This window comes from Chrysochloris asiatica, unplaced genomic scaffold, assembly GCF_000296735.1.
Source record: "Chrysochloris asiatica unplaced genomic scaffold, ChrAsi1.0 scaffold00069, whole genome shotgun sequence".
Taxonomy (NCBI): domain Eukaryota; kingdom Metazoa; phylum Chordata; class Mammalia; order Afrosoricida; family Chrysochloridae; genus Chrysochloris; species Chrysochloris asiatica.
The window spans coordinates 1,935,069-1,946,401 of record NW_006408587.1 but is presented as its reverse complement, the minus strand read 5'-3'; the positions used below and the strand labels follow the sequence as shown (position 1 = coordinate 1,946,401).

General features: G+C 38.4%; 1 protein-coding gene across 1 annotated transcript; it reads right to left on the bottom strand.

The window, feature by feature from the left end:
* Window positions 1–9,127: 9,127 nt before the first annotated feature.
* Window positions 9,128–10,078, bottom strand: LOC102829588 (olfactory receptor 2K2-like). The gene has a single exon (XM_006864673.1). It carries the CDS (start codon window positions 10,076–10,078, stop codon window positions 9,128–9,130), a length of 951 nt encoding a protein of 316 aa, XP_006864735.1.
* Between the last annotated feature and the right edge of the window lie 1,255 nt (window positions 10,079–11,333).

Genomic DNA, 11,333 nt, shown 5'->3' with positions numbered 1-11,333 from the left:
TGATACATGAAAGGATGAATGTAAAAAGCTAATGTTCTCCCATGTAAACTATCACATAATTCACAATAAAACATTTTTTAAAAAGAAGAAGATGGAAGTAATACAAAGAGTAATTATACCAAAAAGAAATGGTTGACATTCGCCCATTTCAAGAGGTAGCATATGATCAAGAATTGATGGTACTGAAGGAAGACATGCAAGCTACACTGAAGGTATTGGTGAAAACAAGACTCCAGGAATTGATGGAATATAAAACAGCACTACAGGCACCAAGAAATTTTGAAGAGATCTACCTGAACAACCGATTGGAAGAGATCCATATTTGTGCCCATTCCAAAGAGAGATGACAAAATGAAATGGAGAAATCATCAAAAAATATCATTAATAATACACGACAGTAAAATTTTGCTGAAGATTACTCAAGTTGTGTTCAGAAGAGGGCAGGGAACCAGGGATATTATTGCTGATGTCAGATGGATCTTGACTGAAACAGAGATTACCAGAAATACGTTGATTTGTGCTTTATTGACCATGCAAAGACTGTTGACTGTATGAATCTTGACAAACTATGGATAAAACTGCAAAGAATGGGTATTCCTGAACACTTAGTTGTGCTCATATTATTGTTAAATACTGTTGAGTCGATTCCAACTCATAGCAACCATGTACGAGGCTTCTGAGGAGCAGCTGGTGGGTTTTAACCACTGACCTGTGGTTTGCAATTCAGTGCTAATCCTTCCATCAACACAACAGGAGTCCATGAGAAACCTGGACTTGGTATACATACCAAGAGGCTGTCAGTCAAACATATCAAGGTGATAATTCATGGTTTCAAATCAGGAAAGGTGTGTGCCAGGGCTATATTCTTTCACCATATTTATTCAAACTGCACGGGGAGCAAATTAATCGGAGAAACTGAATTATATGAAGAAGAACATGGCATCAGCATTGAAGGAAGAATCATTAATAACCTGCGATATGCAGACAATACAACCTTGCTTGCTAGAAGTGAAGGGAACTTAAACATTTACTGAAGAAAATCAAAGACCACCAACTTCAGTACTGATTGTACCTCACTGCAAAGAAAAGAAAAATCCTCACAATTGGACCAATAAATAACAATGTGATAAATGAAGAAAAGATAAAAGCTGTTAAAGACTTCATTTTGCTTGGATCCAAAATCAATACTCATCAAAGCATTCATCGAAGCAACTGTCAAGAAATTAAACAATGTAGTGCATTAGGCAAATCTGCTGCAAAAGACCTCTTTAAAGGGTTCAAGTGTAAAGCTATCAGTTTGAGGACTAATGTGCACCTGACCCAAGCCATGGTATTTTCAATCCCCTCATATGCATGTGAAAGTTGGACTGTGAATAAGGAAAACCTTATAAGAATTGATGCATTTGAATATGATGTTATGAAAGAATATTAAAAGCACCATGAAAAACACTATGCAGCGTTGAAGCATAATGATGAATCTGCAAAACACCGCAAACCATGGATGAACCTGGAGGACATTATCCTAAATGAAATTAGTCAATCACAAAAGGACAAATACTGTATGAGAACACTATTGTAAAAATTCAAGAAAAGGTTTTCATGCTAAAAGAAAATATTTTTTGATGGTTGTCATGGTTGGGAGGGGAGGGAGAGTAATTCACAGGCTAGAGCCTAGACACAAGTTATCTTGAATGATGGGGAGGGAAATATACAAGAGGGAGGTTGGCAGAAGAATGATTAAGACAGGTGAAGACACAGAAAAGTATGCAAGGATTAAATGGGATAGAGGTAAATAGTGTTTAATACACAACAGACGTAACAAATATTGGAGGGAGAGTGGAAGTGTGTTGTTTTGTTGTCAGGTGCCATCGACTCAGTGCCAACTCATAGCGACCTTATGCACAGCAGAACGAAACACTGCCCGATCTTGGGCCAACCTCACTACTGTTGCCATGCTTGAGTCCATCGATGCTGCCACTTGGCCAATCCATCTTGCTGGGGGTCTTCCTTACTAAACACGATGTCCTTTTCCAGCAATTGGTCTCTCTTGACAATATGTCCGAAGTATGAGAGACGACCTTTGGCCATCTTGGCCTCCAAGAAGCACTCTGGCTGCACTTCTCCCAACATAGATCTGTTGGTTCTATGGACAGCCTATGTCACTTTCAATATTCTCCTCCAACAACATAACTCAGAAGCATCAATTCTTCTACAGTCTTCCTTATTCACTGTCCAACATTCACATGCATATGAGGTTATTGAAAATACCATAGCTTGGGTCAGGCTCGCCTTAGTCCTCAAGCTGACATCTCTGCTCTTCAACACTTTAAAAAAGTCTTGTGCAGTAGATTTGCCTAATGCAATACATCATTTGATTTCTTGACTGCTGCTTCCATAAGGGTTGACAGCTGATCCAAGAAGTATACCCACAAATATATAAGGGTTTGAAAGAGGCTATTTATAGATGCATAGTTACCTTTGCTGCAAACACACCTATGAATGTGGTGGAGTATACAAGGGACAAAATGATGAGAACTTCTTAGATATTATTAAACATCTTCAGGCAATGAGTTCCTGGGACTGGAAGCTCAAGACCATAGTCTAAGGCAACAACATGGTCCACAAGGATAATGTTCTATATTCCGCTTTGGTGAGTAGCAACTAGAATCTTAAAAGCTCATGAGAGGCCATTTAAAGGGCATGTGTGGAAGAAAGTGGTGAAAATTGAAGATGCTTGGAATCAACTAGTTCCAATGGACCCATGGAGCAGGTGAACATCAGTCACCATGACTCTGAAGCCAGAAGAACTAGATGGTGTCAGGCTATTACTACCAACTGCTCTGAAAGGGATCACATTCGAAGGTCCCAGATAGAGTGGGAGAAAATGTGGGACAAAACTCAAAATTTTCAAAATGACCGGGTTTACTAGTCAGACAGAGACTGGACAAATCCAAGACAATAGCCCTTGGCCACCCTTCATGTCTGTAAGGAACTAACCCTCATTGTCCAATTTTCAGTCAACCAGTCAATAGTGATATAGGAGGGATATCAACACTAGTAATATATGCTCACCATGGAATGGTCAATCATTCAACATCAAAAGGGCAACATTCACCCAAGAACAAAGTTAAGAAGGGATGAGAATGAGGGTGGGATGGAAACAGGAATTACCAGGAGAAAAGTGGAATAACTGCTGTTGCATGGAAAGGAATATAATCATTGAGATGAAACAAACTGTACGAGTTGTTGGATATAAAACTGATGACCTTTTCTGTAACTCTCACTTAATTCACAATAAAAAGTTAAAACAAAGCAAAACAAAAAGTACCATGGACTGTCAAAAGAACAAACAAATCTGTCTTGGAAGAAGTACAGCCAGCATGCTTCTTAGACATAAGGATGGTGAGATTTTGTCTCTCATACTTTGGACATGTTGTCAGGAGGGTCAAGTCCCTGGAGAAGGACATCATGCTTGGTAAAATAGAAGGTCATCAAAAACAAGGGAAGATCCCAATGACATGGACTGACACGGTGACAGCAGTAATGAACTCGGCTTAACACCAATTGTTAGAATGGTGCAGGACAGGCGATGTTTTGCTCTGTTGTGCAGAGTTGTTATGTGTTGGAACTGGATTACACCTAGCAATAGCAAGGATCTTCCTTATTTAGGTCAACTGATTTAAATATTTGTTGTTGTTGTGAAATGCCGTCAAGTTGATTCCAAATCACAATGACCCTGTATAGGGTTTCTAAGTAGCAGCTGGTGTGTTTGAACTGCTGACCTTGAGGTTGACAGTCCAGTGTTTATGCTACAGCACAACAACACATGTAAATATCTTCATCACAGCCCACTGGCTTCAAATGGATTTGGACTCATAGTGACCCTTCAGGCCAGAGTAGAACCGCTACATTGGGTTGCCTTGACCATAAATCTTTACAAGAGCTGACAACCTCGTGTTTCGCCCACAGAGTGACTGATGGGATTGAATCCCTGACCTTGCAGTTAGCAACCCAATGTTCAATCCACTATGCTACAAGGACTCCTTAATAACTTCATGTTGTTGTTCCTAAGCGCCATCAAATTGGTTCCAACTCAGAGCAACCCTGTACAGAGTTTCTGAGGCTGTAAATCTCTACAGCAGCAAAAAGCCTCATCTTTCTCCTGCAGAGTAGGTGATGGATTAGAACCGCTGAGCCTGTGCTTAACAACCCAACATGTAACCCACTTGCCACCAAGAACCCCAATACCTTCCTAGCAACATCTAAACTAGCAGTTGACCAAACAATTAGGCACCCTAACCTAGGCAAGTTGACAGATATAATTAGTCGTCACAGTGTATAAAATCGTTGGTACTATGCTGTTGTTATAGTTCAATGCCATCAAGTCGGTTCTGACCCATAGCGACCCTGTATAGGATTTCCAAGGAGCAACTGTTGAGCTTGGACTGCCAACTTTGCAGTTTAAACTGATTTTGCAGTCCAGTGCATTAACCCACAGCAACACACCAGGACTTTAGCAACAATAAAAGCACTGGCATCTAACTATATTAGTAATCATCAGGGGCCAATTATCCAATAAGCAAAGTAAGCATGGGTTTATTTGTGCTTACTTATTATTCTGTAATGAACAGTTTTGCATGATTTTCACCACAGATCCCATGTGAAACTATTCACTACAGATTAGTAAGCAAGCCCATGCTTACTTTGCTTACTGGATATTCTGTCCCTGTCAGAGACTGTAAATTTGAAAAGAAGCTTTGATTCCTTCAAAACGTGCTTGGGATTGAGAGAGAGACATGCCAGTTTTACTAGGAAGTAGAATCTTTGTTGAATAAATGTGAAATTGTTCGCTCACTATGTATTAGTAACTGAGCACAAGCAAGCACATGCTTACCTTGCTTATTAGGTCATCTGACACAAGTAATATATATATATATTTTTTTTTTAGCACAATGTACTCATAGAAAAAAATGACAGTTTCACTTAAGAATACTTTAAAAATATTAATTTTGTTAAATCTTGACCGTTGAGCCCATGTTTTCTTGAATATTCCCTGTGACAAAATGGGAAGCGTGCACTTCTGTTGCATCTTGAAGTGCCACTGGTATCGTGAAGAAAAGAACTGTGCAATTACTTAAGTTGTAAGTTAGACAAATACTTTTTTTATGAAATAGTATTGGTCTTGTGTTTAATTCTGGGTAGACATCCTCACCACCTCCATCACCACCTCACAACTACTAACAAAGGCAAGTACACAATACAGGAATGGTCAAGTACCTAGCTGAATAGTCATTAAATTTTCATTGCATACATACACTGAATGTTTTAAAATTAAGAAAGGTGTGCGACAAGGTTGTATTCTTTCACCATATTTATTCAACCTGTATGCTGAGCAAATAATACGAGAAGCTGAGTTCTATGAAGAAAAACATGGCATCACGTTTGGAGGAAGACTCATTAACAACCTGCAATATGCAGATGATACAACCTTGCTTGCTGAAAGTGAAGAGAACTTAAAACATTTACTGATAAAGATCAAAGAGCACAGCCTTTGGTATGGATTAAATCTCAATGTAAAGAAAACAAAAATCCTCACCGCTGGACAAATAACCAACATTCTTATCACCGGAGAAAAGATTGAAGTTGTCAAAGACCTCATTCTTCTTGGATCAACTATCAACACTCATGGAAGCAGCAGTCAAGAGATCAGATGACGTATTGTATTAGGCAAATCTACTGCACAGGAACTTTTTTAAGTGTTGAAGAGCAAATATGTCAACTTGAGGAGTAAGATGTGCCTGACCCAAGCCATGGTATTTTCAATAACCTCATATGGATGCAAACGCTGGACAGTGAATAAGGAAGATCATAGAAAAATCCATGCCTTTGAATTATGGTGTTGGAGGAGAATACTAAAAATGCCATGGACTGACAAAAGAACCAATGGATCTGTTTTGGAAGAAGTGCAGCCAGAGTGCTCATTAGAGGCCAAGATGGTCAAACTTCGTCTCTCATACTTTGGACATATTGTCAGGAGGGTTCAGTCGCTGGAGAAGGATATCATGCTTTGTAAGATGGAGGGTCAGAGAAAGAGAGGAAGACCCCCAACGAGATTGACTGGCCAGGTGGCAGCATTGATGGACTTAAGTGTGGCAACAGTAGGGAGGTTGGCCAAGGATCGGTCATTGTTTCGTTCTGCTGTGCTAAGAGTCGGTTCCTACTCAATGGCACCTAACAACAACAACAACATACATGCTTTCATTCAACACATATTCATTGAGCACCTGATCCTTCACAGCAGTATGTGCTGATGGTCTACTCTATGACAGATAATGCACTAAATCCTGGGTAAACTGCAGCAAATAAAACTGAAATAGTCCTTGCCTTAATGAACTTACAGACTAGTGAATCAGACCAACACTAAACAAAGCCCACAAAATGTTAATGAATTATAAATTGTGATAAATATTCTTCATACATAAAAAGAGCAAAGCACATTCATGGAACTAAGAAGGAATTGGTGTGCCTAATATAAAAGATATAATTAGATTATAACAGTCATTGCATGTCTTAATGGATTTAAGCTTTAGGATAAGAGAAACTACTGGAGATTTAAGAAGGGAAATGATACAATCAGATTTTTCTAAACTTTAGGCCTGATCATGTAAATATCTACACAGGAATTGGCTTTCTATCAGGGAGTTTACTCTCACTGTCCAATATATTTCCTTCTTTACCAATACTTAAAAAGATCTCTTACCTGAGACTTATAAAATTGAAACAGAACCTAATCCAAATGGAATAATGCACCCAGAACCAATAATTAACCTTCATATTTCCATGTTGTTGTTCTTAAGTTCTGTCAAGTCGACTTTAACTCATAGCGACCCTATATAGGGTTTCCGAGGAGCAGCTGGTGAGCTTGAACCACAGACTTTGTAGTTAAAACCAAATTACCAGTCCAGCGTATTAACCCACAGCATCACACCAGGACTCCATATTGCCATATACTATATAAAATGCCTTTATATCTAAAAATGTTTGTTGGCTATCCATAGTGATTTTATAAAAGCATATTGCATAACTACTTGGGAGAACTCTGGTAGCATAGTGGTTACTAATCAAGCTGCAAACCTCAAGGTCAGCAGTTCGAAACTACCAGCTGTTCCGCAGGAGAAAGATGAGGCTTTCTGCTCCCATAAAGATTTACAGTCTTAGAAACCCTGTACAGGGTCGCTATGAGTCAGAAATGACTCCACGGCACACAGCCACCACCACCGGTCTGCTCTTTTAGTCAAGACCTGCCAGAGCTCTGTTCAAGGTCATCCTCTGATATCTGGGTCACTTCTAGTTTCCTTGCTGTCCCATTCTGGTCAATATCCCATTCAGAAACTCTTGTTACCTTGTCTGATTAGTTCCCTGTGTCAAACTGTTACACTAATTAAGATAATCAATTTCTGTCTTCAATTCACTCTTTGAAGTAAAGATTTTAGTTATTTCGATAGCTCTAATCATTCCTGTTTATGCTTGATACCATCCATATGCTAGAAAGTTCCATCATGCAGACAATTTCGTTTCATGCTAACATAAAAGTCAGAGTACAGTTAAAGGCTGCTCTACTCTGAATTTTATGTTAGCATGGGATAAAATCCTATTATAGATCACTCAGAATGATGATGACAGTCAGGTTGGGAAAGTTAGCGATCTAAGAAAAAAAATATTTCTTCGATGATGATTGCTTCCTGGTCAAGTCTTCTGTCTACTTTAAAGACATTTACTCAAGTTTGTATCCATCTCCTTTAAACAAGAGTCTCTTGGCAGCAATATCAAGGCCTCAAATGTGTCTCCTTCCTCCACCAACAAAAATTTACTCTGTGATGATTTTAAGCTTCTTCAAATGTGGGTTACACATCCAGCAATTTGCAATGAAAATCCTGCATCTAACAACATGGTGACGCAGTAATGATCAGTTAGTGTTTCCTTCTGTGGAGTATAGGATCGCTTTGAGTCAGAATCAACTTGACATCTCCTAACAAGAGTTATAAATCATTAAGAGTCTAGGAGTTAAATGATCCAAAACTCAACATCCTTCTCAAGTTTTTCATATTTTGAAATTTGTCAAATATATTTACCTTTCTCCACTCAAAGCCTCTCCCTTCCTCTGGGAGTGGAAGTAGACAGGTGAGAGCAGAAAGAACGAAGAGGAAAATAAAAAAGGCAAAAAGGAGAAAGGAGAACTAATGTTCCTTTCTTTCAGGGTGGTAACTTTTCATTGGAAATGATGTTTCTCAAAGTGTGGTCAACTCACAAAACTTATCAGAATTTCTTGGGGGGAGGTGGGCTCAATTCTAAATGCAAATTCATGGTTACCACTTCAGAGCCACTGAATCAGAATCTCTGGGAGTAAAGGCTTAGAATCTACAGTTTTAACAAATAAACTATTTTTACAAATCAAAATTTAAAAACAACTAAATATAAATATGGTCTCTGTAATTGTTGGATAGTTATAAAGCAATAGACATCATTTGGTACAGATGTCTCAAATAAGGTGATTGATTTAAAACTGATAAATTTATTAATCTATTTTATAGCATAAAATAAATAAAATTCCTTGGCCTCATGAAGTCCATCGTCCAGTGTAGAAAATAAGAAATGAATTGGTATACAGGTGGGAATCTCAGTTCTACAAGTGTGTAAGGTTGAACAAACTTTTTAATCTTTCTTTTAGTCTGGTTTCTCATTTGTGTAATCTGGGAAACCCTATTCTTTGTTTCATTATGCTGCCATCTCAATCCAGAAAGGATTTAAAGCAGAGAAGATGTCCAGGTCTCCTTTAGCACTAATACTAACTCTAAAAGTATCCAAATTTATTTTAGAGTAAACATACAATGCCTATTTAGTCCAGTAATCTCACAAACATTAAATGCATGCACAAAACAGAAAGTATTAATATATGCGAATTAGAATCTATCATTGTCTACAAACAAAAGTCATTCAGGGCACACGTATCTCAGAATTATGAAATTGTACAGCTAAGGTTCAAACCAGACTCTGAAGAGTCAGTAATGCATCTAGAATTTCTCTGATCAGTTCTCTCAGGATCATATCTCTGGTAAAAGGCACCTGGTCAGAAACTGCCATGTGTTTGATACGAAGACAATGTGTCCACCAGCTTTTTCACAGCATCTTTGACTTCCTTGTTTCTTAAACTGTAAATTATGGGGTTCAACATGGGGGTCAGCACTCCATAAAGCAATGAGATGATTTTGTCTATTTCTTGTGAGTTTGATGAAGAAGGTTTTAGGTACATGGAGAGGGCAGCCCCATAATACAAAATCACCACAGTCAAGTGGGCACCACAGGTAGAAAAAGCTTTGCTTCTTCCCTCTGCTGAGCTAATTCTCAGAATAGTGGACAGGATGAAGACATAAGAAATGCAAATTAAGAGCATTGGAATGGGCAGAAGCAGAACACTAATCACTAACATGATCATGTCCATGAGCAATGAACGCGTGCAAGCTAACTTTAGCACGGCCAGAATTTCACAAGTGAAGTGATCAATGAGATTCCCACAGAGGGGCACCTGCAGGGCAAAACTGGTTTCCACCAGAGCAGTCAGACAGCCTGTCAGCCAGGAGACAGAGGCCAGCCGCACACACACCTGCCTACTCATGATGATGGGGTATCTCAGAGGATTGCAAATGGCCACGTAACGGTCATATGCCATCACAGCCAGGAGCACACACTCCGTGGAACCCATGGCAAGGGACAGATACATCTGTACAACACACCCAGGAAAGATAATTGTTTTCTGGGATGACAGCAAGTTCACTAGCAAAGTGGGAATCGAAGCAGATGTGTAACAAATATCCATGAAAGAGAGATTGCCAAGGAACAAGTACATGGGAGTATGAAGGCGTGAATCTAGGATAGTGATCAGAATAAGAGTGCTGTTACCCAAGAGGGTTATCAGATACATTACAAGACTGAAGACAAAGAGAACAATCTCTAACTTTGGGTATCTAGAAAACCCCTCCAGGAAAAAGAAGTTCCAAATGGTGAGGTTGTCTCCTTTCATCCCTTTCTCATAGTATTATTCTCTTCATTTCATCTGAGGACATAAAGAGAGAGACGACTGTAATGTTCATTCAATAAGAAAAATGCTAACACTATTCATCTCAAACTTATTTTTCTTATTATAAACATGTTACCACAGGAAATCATAGGATAGTGTATTTATTAATCTAAGGGAAAAAAGCAGTTTTGACCTACATAAAAAGTTGACTCTTTCACAATGAAATTTAGAAGACTCTAAATCTGAAAACAAGAATAAACATATTTTATATGTGACCCTAAACCCAATATCCTATAGTTAGCACACAGTTGATTTTCAATAAAGATTTGAAAGTGACTGGATGAGAAAAAAGTATGAATGAACAGAAATACATTATTAAACACAGATGAGAAAATAAGGCATGTAATTAAGCCAACAATAACCAATATTAATCTTCATTGAAAGAAAAAGAGGAATGTTGAAAGAAACAAATAAATGAAATTTAACACCGCACCTATGAAGTTCTGGGAGTCCTGCTGTGGCACTGTAGGATAAGCACTGGAACACAAGGTTGGTTTGAACCCAAAGGTCTGCAGTTCAAACCCACCAGCAACTCCTCGGAAATACTATAGAGATTCACTATGAGTGGGAACAAACTCGACAGCACTTAAGAACAACAAACCAAGTACAGGGTCTAAATGAACTCTGTCTTCTCCAGTTAACAACCTGGAAGTCAGTATACTTTTTAAAAAACTGATGGCCTTGCTTGAAGCACTGAAGATTATATTGAAGAGCCAGGTTGTAAACCACACAGAGTGACTCGCTTCTCTGGTACATCTACTGTAGCATTTCATTCAGTATTGAGGCCCATGCTTTTGCAAGTGTGTGTACAGTTCTAAAAATTATACCTAGGCAACACTCATGATTTACATGAAAACTCATATCCAGGAAATACAGAAAATAAACTCCCTTAGAAAATTACCATAAGATTTCTTTGAAGCTAAGACTGCAGATTAACTTATAAACAATAAGCAAGGGACTTTAGATTTTGGTTTAGTTGTTGTTGTTATTTTACATTTCACATTATCAACAAAAATTATTATAGTAAACTTACCATGGTTCTACACTCACATTGCTCTTTATCACTTTCAATCTCTTTTTTAGTTTTTTGTTTTATTTTGTTTTTCCTCTGATGGCTCTTTAATTTTTCTATTTGTATGTTCACGTTCTTAAAAACCCCTTCATTGCTATGCTAAATGTGCAAACTGCCCTCTGCTTT

Coding starts and splice junctions, on each gene's coding strand:
- LOC102829588 (XM_006864673.1), bottom strand. CDS start 10,078: ATGAAAGGAGACAACCTCACCATTTGGAACTTCTTTTTCCTGGAGGGG.